Source organism: Arachis ipaensis, chromosome B6 (genome assembly GCF_059453495.1).
Source record: "Arachis ipaensis isolate K30076 ecotype BB chromosome B6, ASM5945349v1, whole genome shotgun sequence".
Lineage (NCBI taxonomy): Eukaryota > Viridiplantae > Streptophyta > Magnoliopsida > Fabales > Fabaceae > Arachis > Arachis ipaensis.
Window position 1 is genome coordinate 11422037 of NC_142441.1, and position 22246 is coordinate 11444282.

General features: G+C 35.6%; 5 protein-coding genes across 5 annotated transcripts; 1 reads left to right on the forward strand and 4 right to left on the reverse strand.

The window, feature by feature from the left end:
- Positions 1 to 3645: 3645 nt before the first annotated feature.
- Positions 3646 to 4476, reverse strand: LOC148554615 (uncharacterized). Its single transcript, XM_088490406.1, has one exon. It carries the CDS (start codon positions 4474 to 4476, stop codon positions 3646 to 3648), a length of 831 nt encoding a protein of 276 aa, XP_088346532.1.
- Positions 4477 to 11055: 6579 nt separating this feature from the next.
- Positions 11056 to 11601, reverse strand: LOC148554616 (uncharacterized). The gene has a single exon (XM_088490407.1). It carries the CDS (start codon positions 11599 to 11601, stop codon positions 11056 to 11058), a length of 546 nt encoding a protein of 181 aa, XP_088346533.1.
- Positions 11602 to 11790: 189 nt separating this feature from the next.
- On the reverse strand, positions 11791 to 12487 carry LOC148554617 (uncharacterized). Its single transcript, XM_088490408.1, has 2 exons — positions 12238 to 12487; positions 11791 to 12110 (listed from the first exon to the last, which is right to left on the reverse strand). Exons 1-2 carry the CDS (start codon positions 12485 to 12487, stop codon positions 11791 to 11793), a joined length of 570 nt encoding a protein of 189 aa, XP_088346534.1.
- Positions 12488 to 14413: 1926 nt separating this feature from the next.
- Positions 14414 to 15451, forward strand: LOC107646012 (uncharacterized). Its single transcript, XM_016350188.3, has one exon. The coding sequence runs from the start codon at positions 14594 to 14596 to the stop codon at positions 15233 to 15235; it is 642 nt and encodes a 213-aa protein (XP_016205674.1). The 5' UTR covers positions 14414 to 14593; the 3' UTR covers positions 15236 to 15451.
- Positions 15452 to 16895: 1444 nt separating this feature from the next.
- Positions 16896 to 21426, reverse strand: LOC107646011 (pectin acetylesterase 3). The gene is made up of 14 exons (XM_016350186.3): positions 21092 to 21426; positions 20893 to 20975; positions 20667 to 20796; positions 20477 to 20550; positions 20120 to 20206; positions 19920 to 20044; positions 19768 to 19828; positions 19522 to 19575; positions 19358 to 19435; positions 19134 to 19239; positions 18897 to 19042; positions 18420 to 18523; positions 17750 to 17788; positions 16896 to 17425 (listed from the first exon to the last, which is right to left on the reverse strand). The coding sequence occupies exons 1-14, from the start codon at positions 21291 to 21293 to the stop codon at positions 17260 to 17262; spliced, it is 1455 nt and encodes a 484-aa protein (XP_016205672.1). The 5' UTR covers positions 21294 to 21426; the 3' UTR covers positions 16896 to 17259.
- Positions 21427 to 22246: the final 820 nt, after the last annotated feature.

Consider the following 22246-nt stretch of genomic DNA (forward strand, 5'->3'; position numbering starts at 1 on the left):
ATCAAATGAAACTTAAGTGTATAAATTTATGACGTGTAAACAATCTAATGGCAGAAACCTATCCACACCAACCGTCCGGCCCCCTTTCTTAAAAACAAATCATCATTAATCACTAAATCAACGGTCGGTAAGCCTCCCAGTATTTCTAAACTTTATCCCACCAAAAAAATTCATTTTAAAAACTCATAAGTTTTGTCAAAATACTGGGTAATTTCTTTACTTTATCCTTAAATGCTTTATATTAAGTAAAGAGTATTATATTTTTTGTTAATTAAATAAAACTTTTTATTATATTTTATAGTAATAATTAAAATTTAAAATTTAGAATATAATTTAATAAAAATTTAAAATTTTTATTTTTATTTTTAATAATAAATTAACTTTTAAAAAATGAAAAAAAAAACCTTAAACGACTCTTGACAATTATCTCGAAAGACAATGAGGCCCTTAACAAAAAAAAAAAAACCAAACCCAATCTCTAAACTTTATTTTTATGAGACTAATTAGCTCATGTGCCAAAAAGTATCAATGTTTTTTTTTTTTTGTACAGAGACTAACCAGTCCTAAAAAAACAGAAATCGAGTTGAATATTTTTTTTGGAAACTTTGTAATCTTTTCAAAATAATTATTAGAGATCGAATAGAGTATTCACTCTTAAAAAATACCACTTTTTTCCTAAATGTATTAACATTTGTCAATTTCTCCTTATAATTAAGTGGTAGAGAAGAATAAAACGAAGGCTTAAATCTCAATTTCAAGCCGTTACATTGTTGACATGATGACAATTATTTATATTTAAAAGAGAAAAAAAAGGAAAAAAAAAAAGAAAAGAAAAAGAAGTGGGTGGCTGATGAAAACCAAAACCTAGAAAATGAAGAATATAAATATGAGGAGTAAACACCCAATCCGGTCCCTGTCCAATATTCATAAGGACAAAGCGATCCCTGTCCAAAATAAAGGTACGTCCCGGCCCCTGTCTTTGCATTCCGTGAGACATAGCGGTCCTTCTGTGCCTTCTGGCGTTGAAAACAACCGGAATAAGCATACGTGTCACTTAACGGTGATGAGCTGGCTGCCAAGTGTCCTTGAAGTGCCAAGCTGTCAATTTAAAAATGGACAGGGGTCGATGTGTCCCTTTCTCCCAAATAAAAACGCTGTCGTTTTGTGTGGGATGGGAGGTTCAAATACTGCGCTGCTTCACTATATACTCTGGAAATGTATCACTATGTTTGACTGTAAACCCTAGAACAGCATGGTTCATAGTGAAGAACGTGGGTCGACATCAAATCGGCGAAGTGGGAGAGATGAAAACGAATCAAGTTGGAGTTTGAAGGTTACTGGGAGTGTGGGATCAAGGTGGAAGAAGAAGTGGGTTGCCCCAGAGTGTAATTGTGGAATTTATGCAATTTTGTTCATGTCTGGAACCGATATGAACCCAAACAGACTATTCTTTCGATGCCCATATTTCAAGGTAGGTTTATTAACAATTAAAATTTTGTTCACTTTGTTTCTCATTGATGGTCATACTTCAAGGTAGGTTTATCAAGAATTAAAATTATGTTCATTCTGTTTTTCAATAGATTCATAATAAAGAATATTATTTTGTAGACTCCAACACCTCATTGCAAATACTTTTATTGGCTTGATGATTATGTTGCATCATTCAATGAGGATGCTACGAAGACTCTTTTGTTCGGAGGTTTGAAGCTGAATCAGAATCATAAAGAAGATCATTTTTCTGCAGATGATAACAAAGTTAGGGAGCTAGAGGAAAGATTGGTTGGCTTAGAAATTGATTTGAAGAAAGCTAGATTGAATTTTAGTCAAATTAGATGCAGTAGTGTTGGATGTGTTATGTTGGCATTTGTTGCTGGAATTGTAGTTAGAAACCTGTTTAGTGGTGTAGTTTAGAGAGATCAAATGTTGCTTCTGGAGTACTGTGAAACATGGTGATCTTGGTTGTTAAGTTGGTTAGGGTATGGCATTTGTTGCTATTGATCACTTTTGATGAATGAATATAAATATAATTAAGCTCGTTTTGTTTTTATATGTTCATTTATTCAATTTTAAAGACTGCAGTAGTATACATGATTTTGTAATAAAATAAGAAATTATGAATTTGTTGAACAAAGTAAGAAGCCATCTGTTGAAAATTGAAACTTAAGACATGAAAACATAATAATAGAATAAGGGAATAATCATAACAGCCCTTAATAATATAGTTATCCAAAAGAGTATTCAACCAACTATATCACTGGTTGCATGTCTTAGCATCTAATTACATAATAACAAAAGCAAGGGCAACACAAGGTCCCTAATCAACATAGTTGTCGTAGCAAGTAATCTGATAACCAAAATAAACACAGTGTCCGCAAGTTATTGTCCAAATTATCTATTCTTCCTAGTTTCAAACTTTTAAACTATATCAACTACTCAATTCTTGTCAGGAGGCCTAATCCCTGGAGTGGGGATGAACTTAAAAAGTCTTGATGCAGTTCCTGATGTTGCTGCAGCCATGGTCTCAGCTGATACTCCTGTTGATACACCTTGGTTCGTTGGAGCAGTGGGTCTCACAATTGGTTGCTTCTCCCTAAAGCATGGTGCAGAGTTGGTGTTGAATTTTGTTGCAGGCTATCCTCAGAGAAGATCATAGCAAAGGTCATAATTAAATTAAATAGAGATTACTAATTTTAACTTAGGACCATGTTTTACCTCATCTGCTTGGGGTGCAGATTGGGAGACATTAATTTCCTCCCCTTGACCATGGTTCACTGATTGTCCTGTTGCAGATGTTTTGGGAAACTTCTTTTTGTTCTTTTTTGCCTTAGCCTATCATAAATGGTAACTGTTAGGATAACAAATAAATTAATGTTATGCCAAATAAAGACCCTAAATTAGCATAAACTCACAGCAGCATCTAATGTAGTTTTCTCAGCATTGGCAGTTGACTTGTTCTGTCCTGTTTGCTGAACCTGTTTAATCATCAAATCACAAGATTGGAACACAAGAAGGCTCAACTAATTAGTACACTTAATTCCTTAACTATATATATATATATATATAAGACAGTTAGCATATTAAATATATTTTGAAAGTGAGTCATCACTTGTTGGATTATACCTGCTGAGTGTTAGCTTGGCTTGACTCTACAAATTGCAAAGGCACTTTTTTTGCCCTTCTCTCTTTCTTTGTCATAGGTTTCCAATTCGGGTCTTGAGGTGCATTGGTACAAGTCTTGTAGTAGTGTCCTAGCTTACCACACTTAGAGCAAGTGACCTGAAAGGTTTTTCTACATTTGTTTGGATTCATCTCTTTCTCAACCGGGTCTGATCTTCTCTTCATCTTTGGCCTATGAGCAGCTCTTTTGATTGGAGGAGGAAGAGTCTTAGCAGCATCCGATTGTACCCAGTACTCTTCACTATTAACCGGTTTGATGCAATGTGAGTATGTAGCTCTTACTGCTTCCATTGTCAGCCACTTATGCACAAAATTTTCAGGCCTAAGGCCCATCTTAGACATGGCTGCCACTGCATGTCTACAAGGCATACCTATAGACATGAATTCAATTTACCACATGCAATCAATCCTCTGTAACAAATATACAATTTTACAAGTACAAAATAGTATTCAAAACAAGTTTACCAGTTAGCTGCCATAGGTTGCATGTGCATGTTCTTTCTTCAAGATTAACCCCAACCTTGTGATTTCGGCAGTGCACTTCAAAAAGAACTCTCTTACTATCTCCAGCCCAGATAGCTTTCCATTATACCTTTCATCTCTCAGAATATGCTTTCTTCTAGTGCCTTTATACTTCTTAGAAGGCCTTTTTTGGACAGAATTTTTCTTAGCTGTGTCCATACTATCCTTTCCACCTGAACCAGCCCCAACCTCCACATTTGGGCCAGTCTTATCTTGAACTTTTGGGCCATGTCTAGCTTTCTTTTTAGGTGAAAGTCTCTTCTTCTTCTTCTGAATATTTTTTTCCTTTTCCAAACTCTCATCACTGCTGTCTGTATCCTCAAAACCAGAAGGAGGAGGCTTATAAGGCTCATCTTCTGTGGTCTCGTATCCATCATCTGAAGATGATGATGATTCATTCAGCACAACATTATCACGCTCCACACCATCATCAACAACTTCAGGGACATCTATCGGGTGATCAAAGTAAAGATAAAATTCACTGTTGCCCTTATTTCTCTTCTGAGCATTCCTCAGTTCGTTTATCTCAGCATCACCTTTAATAACATGTAGCCCAGTTTCCATGTCATCAGCAGTGTTGTCAAACCAATACATCTCCTTATATGTTGTATACCCTAACTCCTTAAATAAAATTTCTAGATCAAAAAAGTTAATATAGTCTAAATCCATAGGTGGATATTTATGTACTTTTCCATTGACATAACATAATACCCCCTCTGAATTTCTCTTGAAACTTCCTCCATGATAAAATACAGGAACAACCATAAAATCATCCATCTGAGACAAACAAAATAAATGATATTTTATATTACAATCTCTATATAAATAATTGTGATTTTAATTGAGTACATATATATTTTAATTGAGTACATGTAGTTAAAGTAGGTATATATTCTAATGAAGTATTACATATATGGAGACACAAGAAAAAAATTTCAACATCACTACTATGCATGATGTAATATAGTCAAAGTATGTAGGTATACATTTACTGGTTTCTTGTTTCACGAAAAAATCAAATTTTAATAGAGTACATAAACATTTTCTAATGTATATATTTGCCTTGAACTTTAAAAGAAAATTGCTGTGAACTCTTTTATAAACACTAATCATAACAATGTTTATATATATATATATATATATAATATTAAAATTTGAATAAAGATAATATATTTGTCAGATTTGTTATTATATATAGAGTTTGTGATTTTAATACAAGTAAATTGATGCATTTTGAATTCACTTGCAAACTGTATATGAATTCCATTGAACCCTATTTTCTATATGAATTCCATTGCAGGAAGGGAAAACATCTATCTCTCTTGATGGCAAAATTTCCCAAAATTAGCAACATTGAGCCCTAACCAAACTCTATCTTTGTTAGGCAACACCAAGCCAGAAAACAAAAAATGCAAACACTCACAAACCCAAAACTAATTAAACAATACACAATGTAACTAATATTTTATTTGAATAATGTTACTTACCTTGAAGACTTGCACAAGAAAATTCTGTCAACGTCGTCAGAGAGTCCGTTAGTAGTGCCGTCTGAAGCTTCACTTGGAGCGTTGTCAGCAACACTGTCAGCGTCTTACTCAGCTCCACAGCCAGGTAGAGCGTTGTCGTTTTGTCGTCTTCAGAGAGTCTTCAGAGGGAACATGAAAAGATTGTGGGTTTTCTGTAATTAGGAGAAAGGGAAGAAGGGTTAAATGGAAACCCAAGGCATGTACTCTACGCACTATTTCAATCCCCCACCTAAAACGACAGCGTTTTTATTTGGGAGAAAGGGACAGATCGACCCCTGTCCATTTTTAAATTGACAGCTTGGCACTTCAAGGACACTTGGCAGCCAGCTCATCACCGTTAAGTGACACGTATGCTTATTCCGGTTGTTTTCAACGCCGGAAGGCACAGAAGGACCGCTATGTCTCACGGAATGCAAAGACAGGGGCCGGGACGGACCTTTTTTTTGGACAGGGATCGCTTTGTCCTTATGAAAATTGGACAGGGACCGGATTGGGTGTTTACTCTAAATATGAGGGGCCAGTGGCCTGCAAGAGTGAATGGAAGGGTCCCACTCTCGCAATCAAATGAATGAATTACAATAATTATTAAGCGTTGGATCCCCCTCTTAATAGCCACGTGGTTCATAATACTTCATCTAAGAAGCTTCTAACAATCTACTAATTAACTACCTCTGCCTCTTCTCTTTTAAGCTTTAACTTCGTTATGAATGGATATGTATCATCAATTAAATCGGATTAATTAATTTATCATAAAAAAAATTAAGATCAACATACAATTTTCTTTTTGTTGGTTTAATTTTGAGGTGAAGCTATATATATATATATATATGTGATATCAGTTTTTGGGAGTGTCTAGATGGGCCTGAAGTTTAAAAATGTTTAAATCTATTATGGCAGATTTAAGTTCGAGAATCATGGAAGTGGTGGATTCAGTTGAAAAAAGAATTGAGAATGGAAAAAAAATTGAATAAAAAAATAGCACTAACAATAAACTTCTTATGACAAATCCGATTAACAAAAAATGCCTGAGTATTTGAACTTAAAATCACCCTTTCAAAAACTATAGTAGAGATGGCCAGAAGAAAGATGCGTAAGAGAAGATGAGACTCTTGAGTTTTTATTTTATCTTTTTAGTTTTTTTATACTTAAGTCATTTTATTAAAATTAAAATTTTCTATTCTCTTTATTATAATTCTGTTTGTAGTTTAAATTAGACCAATTTTCAATAATAAAATTGCATAACTTTAATAAAAAAAATAATGTGATATCCTTGTTTTGTTGTTGCTGTTTGTCCGATTTAGAAGCCACTGAATCGGGGTCATATTCATGCACATATAATAAGATAAATTCAATGAAAAATGTGAAAGGAAAAGCGTAATAAAACGCGGACAGGTGTCTTTAAAATTGAAATAGGCTATTTATCTGTTGTGGTAGGAAACAGGAAAAAGAGCAAAGTTCCATCAGCAAAGTTGCACGTGGAGAGTATTCTCAATCTTATGGTAATGGTTAAATAATAAAAAATAAATAAACGAAACCCGTGGAAAAGGGTAAGGTAGAGAGAGGGCAAGAATGGAGTGTGTTACTGTTCTGATCATAAACCAAACAGTCATACTCATACCGTCTCTCATAATAATAACTTTCAAGTCTTATCCTTTTTGTGGATACCAAGGTTATATAATTCCAAAATCATAAAATGTTGCTTCGTTAAAAATTATAGACAAAAATATAAATTAATAAAAAAATTACGTGTAATTACCTTATATAAAATTAATAGTTAATAATTATTAAATGTTAATTTAGTCAAATATTTTAAATTATTCGATAATTTTTAGCTATTAATTTTATATAAATATAATTGTATATAAATTTTTACCGATAAATTATTAAAGACTCGCCAAACTTTTTTCGTGAATTTTACATTCTTTTTATTATTTTTTATAATTTTTGCAAAATTATATTAAACTTGTAAAACGCTATATATAAAAAATTAATGAACAAATAAATTTTTATATATTTATATATAAAATCATTTACACATATTTAACATATATTTTATATTTTAAAATATATTTTATTTAAATAACTAACTCGGTGATTATTATAGTTATTTACTTGTTCGTCATTTAATTTTTTATTCTTTTTATATCGGTAGATTTCAATTTTCAGTGTATATGTATCATTATTAAGCCCTGGTATTTATTTGAACTAATTTAATATCAGAGAAATCAATGCATTTAGCAGAAGAAAGTAAATTTTTACAACATATTTACATAGAGATCAAAATATCATCATCTTGTTAGGATTTAATATGTCAGAAATATTTAGTAATTAAAATAAATTAATAAAAAATAATTAAAATTTATTTTATTTAATATTTATTAATTATTATAATTTCAATAACTAATGAATATTAAATAAAATAAAATTTGACTTTTTCTTGTTATTTCTTTAACATTATCGTTAATATGTTTAACAGTAGTTTTAATTTCTTAAGGTTACAGTAGAATTAAATGTATATGATCAATCTCCCAGAAAGAAAAGAAAAGGAAAAAGGCTGTACTTTTGTCCCATGAATGCATATATACATAAACTTTAGAATTTTACAGTGTATTACTTGTTGGATTTTTTTCATTTATAAAATAAAAAAAATATTTATTTCCTCTAAAATCAGTTTCCAGTTTTATTTTCAAAAATACGATTTTTTTTTTGGATTAACAGCAAGTTCGCCGTCCTTGGAAAACTCTATAATTTTTATAGAGTTCGCCGTATCCCCGGCGAACTCTATGATGAGTTCGGCAGACTATATATAATGGTGGGACTATTGTGTCTTGTCGCTTTCTTCCTCTTTTCTCTTCTTCAAATTTTCTCTGTTACTTGTTTCTGCCATTTCGACATCCGTAAAGTTTAGTGTGGACGATTCTCTCAGTTCCAGGTTAGTAAATAATAGTCTATTTTTTTATGTTAACTTGTTTTACTGTTTACATGTTAGATAAATTTGTTAGGTATAAATTGTTTGTTAGTTAGAATAACAGATTTATTATTTACATGTTAGTTAGTTAGACGTACTTTTTAGTGTTGTTATGTTAGGTATGATATTTTATGTCACCATTTTTTAGTATAGTGGCTCCTTATCAACATATTAAAGAATATAAGAAAGTATGTTATTAGATAATTTAGTTAGAGGTATAACATTGCGTTGTGAATTAGAAGGTAATGACGTGAGCAATAAAATATAGGGTTGAGTTAGTTATAAATTAATTACTTACATGACAACGTCAGTTGAATAGGATAAGCTTAGAATTAGTAGGTTTATAAGCCATTTTTCTATTAGTTTATTTTTTAATAATCTAGAATGTGATTTCATTTTACTAGGTTGTGTTTCGATGGAGCAGCAATTATTGGGTTATGAGCATGAGATGTATAGATTGGATCAGGTTGAGCACATTGCTGAGAGGCTTGATCGAGTGGTATGATTTTTTAACCTTTATTTTTTATTTTATTGTATTGAAGAAAAATTGAACTTGCTATTGTATTTATTCATGGTTACCCTTTTTATTAAATTTTTTTTCTGTTTGGTAGGCGCCTCGGATCTTGCGCACCAGACGGAACTTGATGACACGACTGCCGGAGTAGATTAGGCCATATCTGAGACGAGCCGGGTTTGAGTACGTCGTATACATGGTCGAGTTCGAGCATGATTGGTCGCTTGCCTCGGCGTTGATAGAGAGGTGGCGCTCTGAGTCCCATACATTTCATTTACCGTGCGGGGAGATGACTATCACCCTGCAGAACGTGGCATATCAGTTGGGACTCAGGATTGATGGTGATCCTGTGAGTGGATGTATAGGTGGGTAGGAGCAGCACCACCAAGGCCAGACCATTGAGGAGTTATGTGAGCAGATACTGGGTGTTGTTCCTGGTCCAGAGGACAGACAGTCACAGACGAAGTGGACTGTCAAACTCACTTGGTTCCACAACACAGTTTGTGGAGAGCTAGAGCAGGATGCCACAGAGGAGCGGCTGATGAGGTATGCGAGAGGATACATCATGCAGTTGATAGGCGGTATCCTCTTCCCCGATGCATCTGACTCTCGGGTGCATATCGGGTGGCTTTCCCTGTTGGAGGACCTTGCATGTGGCCAGTTTTCGTGGGGTTCAGCTGTGCTGGCATGGCTGTACCGGTAGATGTGCCGGGCCACAGAGCATGGGCAACGCTAGGGGTGTTCAAATCCAAACCGATCCAAATTAAACCGCTCATTCAATCCAATTCAAACCGAAAACTGATTAAAATCGCACTAATTCGGATTTGATTGGATTCTATTTTTTGCAAACTGCTGGATTGGATCGGATTTCGGATCTACTTTTCATAACCGATCCAATCCAATCCAAACCGCACAATGTACTATAATATTATTATTTTATTATTATATTTACAATTATATTTATAACATGTTCAATTTGTTATACATTTTTCTATTATTCATGTATTATTATTATTTAATAAATATTTTATGTTTAAAATATTATTTATTTATTTATTTTAACTAACCTATAATTTTATTTCTATTGTTATGTTATCGTTAGTTTTTTAAGATATATTAAGACTTGTTATGTCATTGTTGATTATTTAAAATTTGATGTTAAGACTTGTTATATGTATTTAATTTTTTTATTTAAAAAACCGCAAATCCAAACCGATCCAAACCGCTTGTAATCGGATCGGATCGGATCGGATTTTTAAAAAAAGTTCATCCAATCCAAACCGCACCGCATATAAATTAAATGTTCGGATCGGATGACTTTTTCCTTTAAAACCGAACCAAACCGCACCGCGAACACCCCTAGGCAACGCAACTGGGGAGGATGCGTCAGCTTGATGCTTTCTTGGGCCTACCACCGTATTCCGTTAGTACGACCCGATGGGTTTGATGCTCGTTGGTTTCCCCTGGTTGAGAGGTATTATAAACACTTACCAAATTTATTCAACTCATTATTAAGTTGTTTATTAATAATAAAGGCTAAAATATTATGGTTGTTTGTTGTGTAGGTGGGTTCAGTATCGGCCGAACAATGCCACCGGCGAGAGCAGGCTGAGGCAGTACAGATAGACACTGAACGGGATTGGGATGCTGAATGCAAGTTATTAATGTTTAATTTTAAGAAATTAATGTTTAGTTAACTGTTGATGGTATTACATATGATTATCTGAATTTCGTCATGCATCTGTGTTCTGTGAACAGGTTGAGTGGACTCCATATGCGGATCCGCAGCTGGTTGGGCTTGTTCCACCGGCGATAGTAGAGGCGGATGCCTTGGCAGCGGTTGTATGTCCACTGCTGTGCTTCGCTATCGTCGAGTGGCATCAGGTGGACCGGGTAGTTCGTCAGTTCGGTGGCCTGCAGCACATTCCCACTAGGCCACTGAACATTGACGAGTTGCACAGGCTTGATGGGAGATTCGATCGTGGCGAGTGGTTCTCGCATTTGCTTGGTGGCTGGCATGAGATGTGGGATGCTCGGGCCATTGACAACTTTTGTAATGACTTATAACTTTATGACATAATAGTTCACGACATACAATGTTATAGTTCATGGATACATTAATTTATTTAAAACAACTACAGCTATCATCGACTAGAAGATGCTCCTCCATCACCAAGAGCGGTGCAAGTCCTCCGCGTGTGTCCGATTTGGCGACATAATCTGCACCGCTTCTCCCCATTATGCTCTACGTTAGCCATGTTGTTATGAATCCTGGAGCTCACGGGCCGACCTCTCTTCGCTCTCATCATCCGAGCGTTGGGATGGATTTGGGGACCGTCGTACGATGGCTAGTCATCCTCGTGTCCTATGGGCCGAAACTCTGATCTGTAAACATTGAAGATCGACTCCATGCGGTACACAGGATGCACAAACCGCTTCCAATCAAGCCTAGCATGAGAGCAAGCTGCAAGAACGTGACGACAAGAAATATGAAGAGCCTGAAAATACCCACAGTCACACTTGCCCTCATCAAGCAGTACTTGATAATTCTGTTGTCTGGATCCCGAAACTGCCGTTAACTCTTCAACCGTGAAGTTTGACCTGGACCGATCAAACTGGTAAACATTCATCGTGTTCACGTGCTTCGAGTTGGATTCTATGGCCTTCATCAATGTCTGTGAGAATTCAGCACTGACCTGAAGTTGTGCCAGTGCCTCGGAGCCCTTCCTTGCAAAAAGTTCACCCAGACGAAAATAACTTGACTTAATAAGAGCCGTAATTGGCAAATTCCGGGAACCCTTCATGATAGCATTAATGCACTCAGAGATATTGGTCGTCATGTGACCAAATCGACGTCCCTCATCAGCATGCTGTGCCCACTGTGACCGTGGCATTTCTTCAAACTAGTTTGTAATAGCTACGTTTTCGCCCCTCAGACGGCCATAATAATGAGCGAACTCACGATGCGACTTCGAGTAGGCTGCATTAATAAGAACCTTCTTTAATTCTTTGTTCCTAAAGTGGGTCATGAAGTTGGCTGCAATGTGTCTTGTACAAAACGCTTGGAAGGCATGAGGCGGTTTTCATAAACTCCCTTCAGCATTCAGTGCTCCATCAATGGACTTGTGTCTATCTGAAATCACTAACACTCCTGGTTGTGGTGTAACATGCTCCCGTAAGTACGAAAGAAAGAACGACCACGCCTCCTTTGTCTCACCCTCAACAACTGCGAATGCAATGGGCAGGATGTTTGCATTGCTGTTTTGCGCTATGGCCATCAGCAAAGTTCCACCGTATTTCCCATATAGGTGGGTGCCATCAATAGAGATAAGTGGCTTGCAATGCTTGAAGGCCTCAACACACAGTGGAAACGTCCAAAAGACCCGATGAAACATCACAGTGTCTGTCGAGGCAGGCCACGGCTATGTCACTAGTTGCACCCAAGTACCTAAATGGACATATGTTAGTCGCCTTTTTGTACGTGGTTGAATTATTTAATGGCGAATAAATAAACTGGAAATAAATCTTACCTGGAAAGTACATCTGCATAGCGAATAACCAACGAGGAAGCTCGTTGTATGACTCCTCCCAATCGCCATATATTCTAGCGATGACTCTCTGTTTTGCAAGCCAAACCTTTCTGTACGACGCCTTGAAACCAAAGTGATTTTCCACACGTCTTTGTAGAACCCTGATGCTGATTGTTGGATCGGCCTTGACCATCGTGAAAATGTGTTGTGCAATCACTTTCAAATCCAACCTACGATGATCTTGCCCCATCGAAGTTTGCATGCAAGTATGAGGATCAGTGTATCTCCTAACCTCCCACCTTTCTTGCTTTCGGCGATATGATATAAGTATGCTCCAATTACAACTGGGTCTGAACTGGATACATCTTGCATTGTACCTCCAATGGTCACTTTCTATTATTTTGTACTCCACAGCCCTCCAGATGCTGTACTGCTTCACTACCAACATGACTTCTTCCTTGTTCCCAAAATGTTATCCAACCTCAAACTCATTGCTTAGGTCTTCTTTAGGACCTCCTTGGGTAAACGACCAATCCGAAGTCATTGCATCAAGATTCAACCTAGTGAAATGATCCGGCCGGTCATATGGTTGAGAAATGGCAAGCTGTGTAAGAGCAATCTGTGTGTCACCGTAGTAGTTCATCTACTCTTCCTCGTCACCATCATCAGGGATTTCGGGTGGTTCTTCATCAGCATCGTCTCCATCATCGGGGTTGACTTCATACTGCTCCATCATCGGATCTCTGATAGCAGAACCGTCATGACTTTCAAGACCGTCATCCATTAAGTTAATGTTACGAACTTCAACATTAGACCCTTCCTGACTACCCTCAGGTGACATATTTAGATCTACCATCGTCCTTCTGATAGTCCGTCTAACAACGCCATTCATCGGACTATCGTCGACAGTATCTGCAGATGATCCTCGGCCACCAAAGTCAACAAGAAACACGTATAACTCCAACAGATGAATATTGGTCCATCGGTTGTGCCACAACCTTATAAGCCGTACATCCTCGTCGTCGCGCAATCGATACCTAATTCAAAACAATAGAAATATCGCTCACAACGATGGTCTGATACTACTAACAGAGACAAAGACAACACAATTATAATATACCTTTTATAAAACAAATTTCCATCTAACTCGGTCGGATATCTGTAGTAAACCTTTTTCACCCTTTTAGATTCCTGTTGTCCGAGGGCATGCAATATCAAATTCTTTAAAGCTGTTAAACTGTTAACCTCCGGTGTTATAAACGTAATTATCGGCTGCCCCGATCTAAATACAATTGAACCTTCTTCATCATACACTATTTCACCATCGTAATGAATGGATAACAATGGATTTCTTGACATCGTAGGGATAACGTGTTAGTGAGGAAGAAATTAATTAGAGAAGTTGTGGTTGCTTGATCTCTAATAGGGCTGCTTTTATCTCCGATTTTATCATAGAGTTCGCCGGAGGTGCGGCGAACTCTATAATTTATATAGAGTTCGTCGGGGGACGGCAAACTTGCTGTTAATAAAAAAAAAAAATCGTATTTTCGAAAATAAAGCTTAACACTGGTTTTGGAGAAAATAAATATTTTTTTATTTTATAAATAAAAAAATCCATTACTTGTCATATATTTTAATTCCGTGTTGATATTGCATCATCTTAAAATATAATAGCAAACTATATAGGTACTGCTATATTTTAATAAGAGTAATACTATATGTACATTAAAATTAGTCATTAATATAAAATATATGTTAAAATATAAATATATAAATAAAATAAATTAAATTATATATATATATTTATATATAAATATATTGATAACTGATTTTAAATAGTGACTAATTTTAATATAAATAACATTTTTATTTTAATTTTGACTGAATTCCGCGTACACTGCGCGTGTGAAAATGTATAAATATTTGCTTAATTTATTCATATACAATTACGTAGGGGGGGATGTGTGATCAACTGTTGATAGATAAATTGGAAATTTGGAATGAGTTTAGAGATAAACCACAGAGGTTGTAACTGTAACTAATCCCGAAACTAAGATGATGATAGTATTATTATTTTATAATAGTAACCATATGAATTGCGATGTGTGACCAACAAAATAAAAAATAAAAAGAGAAAAGAAAGTAATAAAGGAAAAGGGGCCGGTGATGGAGAATGAAGGAGGTAAAAGCATAAATAGGGTGCTCCATCCAACCTGATTCTCTACGCTCTCTCTCTCACTATTATTCAAAGCACGCTATACTTAGCTTTACTGCACCATAATAACAACCTTTCTTTCTTTCTTTCTTTCTGAGCCACACACACACACACACACTTCACTTCTCTCACTCACTCATCATGTCTACATGTCACTCTTGGTTGCAAGACCTGGAGGAGGAGGACGACGACGATGGCGGATTATTCTATCAACACCCTCACAACTTGTCGAGGCTGTCCGTTTGTACCACCAGCAGCTCCATGTGCGGGTTGGATGATGATGCCATGATGATGTCACGCTTGTCCATAGAAGACGACGAAGACGACGGGGACGAGGCAGATGGAGAACTCTCAGGAGAAGAAGAAGGATTATTACTATCCTCTGCCTCTGAAAAAGAAGACTTTCCATCATCACTTGGTAGCAGCTGCTGTTGTTCTCTGCCAAATACGCCTCCAGCAGTAAGAAGAAGGAAAAACAAGAAGGAGAAGGAGTATGCAAGTGACAATGGGCCTGGTGATCGTGACGGGGTGGTTCTCATAACCAGGCCCAAGGGTGGCAACAAGACACTGTGTATGGGTTTGGAAGAAGTCAAGGCTTGCAGGGAACTTGGCTTCGAGTTGGAACTTCCTCCTTCACTCGATACCAGCAGCAGCGGTGCCAACTCCCCCATAGCCAATTGGCGCATCTCTAGCCCCGGTGATGATCCACGAGAAGTGAAGGCAAGGCTCAAAGTGTGGGCGCAGGCTGTAGCACTAGCATCTGCCTCCAAATACGGCACATAACAAACTCATTCCTTCATTCTCCCTTTCTCTTGTTCTTTTTTTGCCATTCACACACCACTTTAATATACAGTACATATATATGCTTTTCATTACATACTTTCAATGTACTAGTCTTCATCTTCAATTTTTCCAATCATGAGCCTTGCCTTTTCTTCTCACTTTTATCAGTGCTTGTTACTTTTCCTCTCTATAAATAATACAATAGTGTTTGATCATCATGGAAAAGGCGAAAAGCTATGATCTACTCTTGACTATACTGTACAAGTGTGAATAGTCCCTGGAAAAGTGCAAGTATTTCACAACTGCAAACGGAATGCTGTGTGTGCATAGTACACTAATTTAGCAACTGTTTTAGACGTTCCATCTTTTACAATATAACATTTGTATATTTTTTTCCGACTACGCTCTCCTCTAGTTAGTTTTTAATTTCCACTGGAGCTCAACTCTTTTCAACTAATATCCTAGCAATAAAATATGTTTCACTTAAAATTGAACGGTTAAAAAGAAATCTCCAAAACTAACAACAACAAAAGCATCTTAAATTCAAGTAAAACATATTTAGAAGTAAAATAAAGTACAACCATTTAGAGTTTAAAATTTATACTTAAGGATTTAAGGATTTATGGTTTATAATTTAGGGGGGCTAACCGCTGGTGATGGATGAAATTGTAGTTTTTTTTTTTTATCAAAGATAAGGAGGCTCAAATCCGTGACCTCTTTGGTGAATATGAAAAAATTATGTTATTTGAGTTATAACTTGTTGGTCGGATGAAATTGTAGTCTTGCCAGAAAGAAAAAGAAATAATAAATAATAATTTTACAAGAATGATGAATATGTGAATTTTTTTTTATGTATTTTATTGGACACTCTGGTCCGTTCAATATTTGTAGGCTAAATTGTTGACCGAATGGTATTAGTTCTCTAGCATTATTGTTTGCTAAATATAAAATTAAAATCTAAAGCTAAAATCAACTCAACTTGAAAACTTAAATTTAAATGATAACGAATTTATTGTGTATCTCCAACCCCTTAATCTAGGCCATTTGATTGAAAAGTATTCTTGTACTAACATTTTTCTGAATGCTAATGTAAAATGATTAGTACTGTCAAATTCAAATCATAACAAGTAAACCCTTTCCTAATTTTCATGTGATTACTATTCCAGAATTGAGGTTTAATCAATATAAGATCTTCGAAATGGGAAACACAGAACAGCATCATAAATTTATCCAACTGAAAACCAGACCCACTAAATATGAGTTTAGTTCGTTCACATGTTGAACTTCTTTCTACCTTACATATGTACACGTTAAGCGTGGTTGCATACAAGCTCCTCAAACATGTGCTTGATACTGATAGACGTGTTGGAAGACTAAGAAAATAGACGCATATAATAATGGTATGGCACTTAAGTTATAGGGCAGATTGTTGACTAGAGCAACTAACTTATGGCGGTTGATTTATTTCATGTACTTATCATATTTATGTTGTTGATGTTAACACGTCCTGAACTTGCAACAGCATTATTTTCTTTTAGCCCTGCAGTTCTGTAAGTAGTAATTGACTGTGTAGCTTTAATTTGTTAGGCACATTATTTCTGATTTTTTCATCAGAACTACTAGTACTCCTTGTGCAAGGGATCCAAAGTCCAAACTAACCTTTCAGAAAAGTAGTTGAGAATTTCATTACATCTTCCTTCTTTAATATCATTTCCCATCAATGATGCATGCTCACATATATGATTTATCATAGGCATGCATATCAGTATGTATCAAGATATGGAAAATGAGTCAAGAATCCCAAGATACATTTTTGGTTCATATTAATAGAACAGATGACCCTTAGCAGGTACAGATATTGAGCCCAATTTGGTAAATCTTTCCCCGGTCTGCTACAGAGGTCCATCCAAGTTATAAATTTTCAGAGCATGTTTATGTTAGTCCCTAGTGCCTACTAATAATACAGTTACAGATACAGTTAATAGTTGGTGCTGATTGAAGCATGGACAAACAAACCTTCCCAATTATGTGGAATGGCTAAAGAATCTTGATAGTACTTCTACTCTAAGGTGCAGTAGGAACATGGAAGTGGGAAACAAAGCACTTAGTAGGTATAGAGCAGGAAAAGTCAACCTGGAGGACTGAGAGGAATATATCATGGTGGTGGTGGTGGATGTGTCATCACTTTCACTGCAAAGGAAAGGAGGGGAGCCACATGAGACTTTCCAGTTCCACTTGAGCAGGAATTGCAAACATGGCATTCACAAATTAAAGGCTTTGTTTGGTAATTTTCTTGACAAGTCACAAAATATGTTTGGAGAAAGAGACAACTTTTCTAAGACACTCAACTGTGTGAATTGGAATTTTGGAAGAAAAGAGACGAAAATGAAGAGTTTGAAGGGTAAAAATGGACTTCATTTTACACTTGAAACCTTACACAAAATATGAGTTTACCAAACACAGCCAAAGCTAGGGAAACAGGGAAGGAGTGGTAAGTGAAATAAGAGAGTTAACCTTATATACTGGGAGTCAACCACGGTAGATCTAGCAACACTGCAGGAAGCAGAAAAATGTGAACTACAGTCTCACATAGCAATTGGACAAATCACACAAAAAAGGGTTCACATTCTTGGTGCACTTAAAATGGTGTGCTTGTCTTTTGTTGGTTGGGAAACTTGAGGGGAATTTCATAGACTGAACATAACAAAACAACAGCTGAAATCTATCCCATGCTTCCATGACATGTAATATGATGATTTAGATGACCAATATAAGTCCTATATTTGAACCTTATCATGAATACAATCCCATTGATAAAGAGATATCACAACTCAAGCCCCTTCATGGGGCACCTTTCAGGTCGGATCATACTTCGATATTTTCTTTCTTTTTCAGTGTGTAATACCAATGTATCGTTTAAATTGTTTGTAATATAACATCTTCAAAGATACCACGAGGGTGGCTACAGAAGCATGAATGAACAATTTTGACATTTTTGGATATTTCAAGCCAATTAAATCTTATTGACAAGACTCATTACTTGAAATAAAGATATATATCTAATTAATTGTATCTCCATAAATATAACAATTGAAGAATGTTAAATGCACAATTATGGCAATCACAATGATGAAATTGTAAATACCAAACTACCACATGAGGAAGCAATAAGCGCTTGACTCACTTGAAGACCAGATTATGGCAGGTTGTGTCACAGGGATAAGCACAATCAATAGCTTTGATAGTTTTTCGATCAAAAAACCAGTCTCCAACAGCAATCGCCACAGGCTGCACAATTAAAAGTGGACTAACCGATTAGGTGATTACTTTCTCAGAACAATAAATCCAAAAGGAGGAGGGGGTTGAAGCTTAGTGAAAAGCAATAAAATCACTTGTCCTAGAGTCAGCAAACTTAACTCTGTAATTAAAAGGCCAAACTGCTGTTTTTTCAATTTTTATTATACAGCCATGAAATAGTTGGCATTTGATGCATTTAGCTTGACCTCACAAAGCAAGCAAGTTTTCTTTATTAAAAATATATTAGCTTTTAAGTGAAGGGTTCTGCTAATAAGTGTTTTAAGGCACTAAGATTCTAGGCAAATTTAAAGTGATATTACAAAATGAACCATTTTATAAGCACGGAAATCCAAATCGGGCATACCATGTCGTTGATAAGCGGAGAGTCATCAGCAAACCATGTATCTTGTCTCTCAGACTGGCAATGAGCAAAACAAGAATTTATGAACAATCCAGTTGGAGAGGACCTTGAGAAGTCTTTCACATCATTTAGCATTTGATTTCTAAAGTCTGATTCAAAGAAGAAGCACAAGGAAAGGAAATTAGATCGTTGTAGATCGATACAAGTTGCGTAATTTACATAAATAGAGATCAAAATCACCTTGGAAGAACTGTATTTGAGATGAGTTACACCTTGCATGATTTGCTTTACAATCATTCCAAGAACCACTTGGATCCGCTGAATGGGGGGCTAGACTTTCTTGCACCTGATGAGGAAACAATTTCAACAGATGTGTAACCTTGTAAGACATAACTAATTACGCAAATCGTTAACAAAAAACTTCAGGAGAACAGTGAAACAGTGTATTAACTAACTAATATTACCTGCCATGCATCATAAGCTGCATTGAGAAGAAACAATGGAGTTTGAACATGCTGGATCAAGTTTTGAGGAAAGAAGCACTGCAAAGAGAGTTTTCATGTTTAAAATATGCAACTCTAGCAATTTCAATTTAGTAAAGGAATGACATCCAAACTAATAAAATTACCGAAGTTGGATCCAGTTGGTTGAGACAACTTTTTGGTAAGTTTTTTTGTACTTCCTACAACATAAAAAAAGGTCGAGAGATAACATATTTATGCAAGTTTTCTGAACCTTATATCATCATGTAAGTAGAAGCACTGAGAAAAGAATTTATCACAAGGTCAAACTCAATGACTTTTAAAATTGAGATTAGATCTAGTAAATCAACAAATATTATATCCAGATTTTTTGAAACTATTCTAGATACTACCTGTAATGTAACTACACCTCCAAACATATTCCTCAGTGTGTGCCCCCCAGACACATCAACTCTACATGACCGAACAAATAACCAATCATATCTATAATTTTTGGTGAGGGTCCGTGCTAGGAGAAATAACATAAAACAATTATATTACTTACGCATCAAGAAAAAATCCTGCATCACTCAAACATTTCACTTTGGTAGATTTTGGAAACATGCTTCCGAATTCATCACAATGTATTATAGATGCCAGACCACCTGCAGAGCATCCAGACAAAAGTGCCTGATATACAGTTTGGTCAATTAGCATCATGCACATTGACAGTTAAAACTAACAACATGAAGAGACATGGGAAACCTGGTTGGCTTTTTGCATTCCTTTGGACATTAATTCCTCGATTGCAGCTAGCCATATTTTCTGTCCTCGAAATTGAAGCTGATTAGCCTGAAAAGAAGTATAAATTAAGAAATCAATAGAACAATAAATTTGAAATTCAGGAATCCCTCAATAATCCATATATAATAAAATCTCTTTCAGTAGAAAAGACATGTATGAGATTGAAAGTAGAGTGCATAGTTTACTTTGAAATTCATAACTCAGTACATAGTTTACTTTAGAGTAATTTTCTATGGAGCTATCATTGTTCAAACATATCTATACTTATATGTACATGAAAGGGGAAGCATTGTATATGTGGTGTCATATTTTACTGACCTCATTTTGACTGTCTCCGGCGAAAGATGCTCCATCACAGTAACGTATTTTAACTCTGTTCCAGTTAAAGAAATCTGTTCACAATAGATATGATGAGAATACAGAGTTAACACACGTTGCACCCTGCATAAGTATAGTGTCTAATTTGACTGAGTAACTAGTATGCATGTGTAGGGTAAAAGAAAAAAACCAGGGTTTTCTTCAGGTTTATTGCTCAATATCCCAGTGAATGGCAGTGTCTTTTCCATGAATTTAAAGGAACCACGCCGAGTCGTCTTCCTAAAAACACAATTTCTGATGGTATTACACCATCCTCCTCCCTTCAACCAAGACAATTAGGCACAACACTTCAAATTACTTGCACATATTGAAATATTGAAACAGAGACGCTATAAGTATATATGTTTTGAATGTACCTCTAAGTGAATGAGCCAACTATTGGCTCCTGATCCGGATCCAGGATGAAAGTGATAGGCAGGCGATGTTCCATCCAAACATACTGCAAATGTAGCACAAGAAAATATAAAGCTTACTAATCAATTTTGAAGCATTTGAGACAGTAATTTCTTTTCACAACAGAGAGAGAGAGAGAGAGAGAGAGGAAGCAGTAGGTACCAGCTCCTTTGGCAGCAGCTCCATTGATAACAGTAATGGGAACCATGAGAGGTTGTGGCTGGGAAGGCTGCTTGCTTGAAACTGATGAGAATAAAGCATCGTTTACAAACTCAGATAGCTGAGGCTGATGCTCAGATCCATCAATGACGGAAACTAGAGACACAAAAGCAAGTGCGGCTATCACAAACACATTCATTCTCATCGTTTCTCAGAGCTCAAAAACCTCTCCTTAATCTCAATCTCTTTCTCTCTCCTCTCTCTGTCTTACTTTACTTATAGTGTGCACGCACCATTACTGTTTGATGCCATTATTGATTTATAAATTATAATTATATTTTACGGATATGGTAATATGTTATTGTTGTTTAATAATATTTATTTTTGTGAGAGTGTGATATGATAGGAGATAATGAGAATCTTAACTTGATTTCTTGCCGTTGCGTACGAAATAGAAGCAAACCAGACATGCTCTCTCTCTCTTTCCCTTTCGCCAATGCATTGCATGTCACCAAAAGATTCACCTATAATGCCCTTGTCGGTGCTTTTATTCCTTTTATATATTATAATATTATTAAATATTACTAATTTGGAAACTTTATCATTTTTCAATTTTATTAATTAAATTCGTTTGAAGCAATTCTATTTATCCATTTAAACATGGATTGTGGATATACATACGTGATGAAATATTATAACTTTGTTTGATTATATAGCTCACTGCGCTTAATGCAAGAGTATGTATCACTTTGTTGTTATTGTTTTTAAATAGAATTTAATTATGGAGTGAATTTTTAGTCAATATCAATAAATTTTTTAATTTTAAAATTATTTTATTACTTTAAAGAGTAAAGTATCCCTAATATTTGGAGTAAGTATCAAAGTTGTCCCTAACGTTTGAATTGTCATATTCAAGTCCCTAATGTTTCAAAATTGACTCAATGTTGTCCTGTTGTTAGAAATCTGTTAACGGAATTGACGGCAGAACAAAATTGAGACGATTTTGAAACGTTAGGGACTTAAATAGGACAAACACGTTGGAGACAAAAACGATACATAGAGTAATAAAATTATTTTATTACTTTAAAGAGTAAAGTATCCCTAATATTTGGAGTAAGTATCAAAGTTGTCCCTAACGTTTGAATTGTCATATTCAAG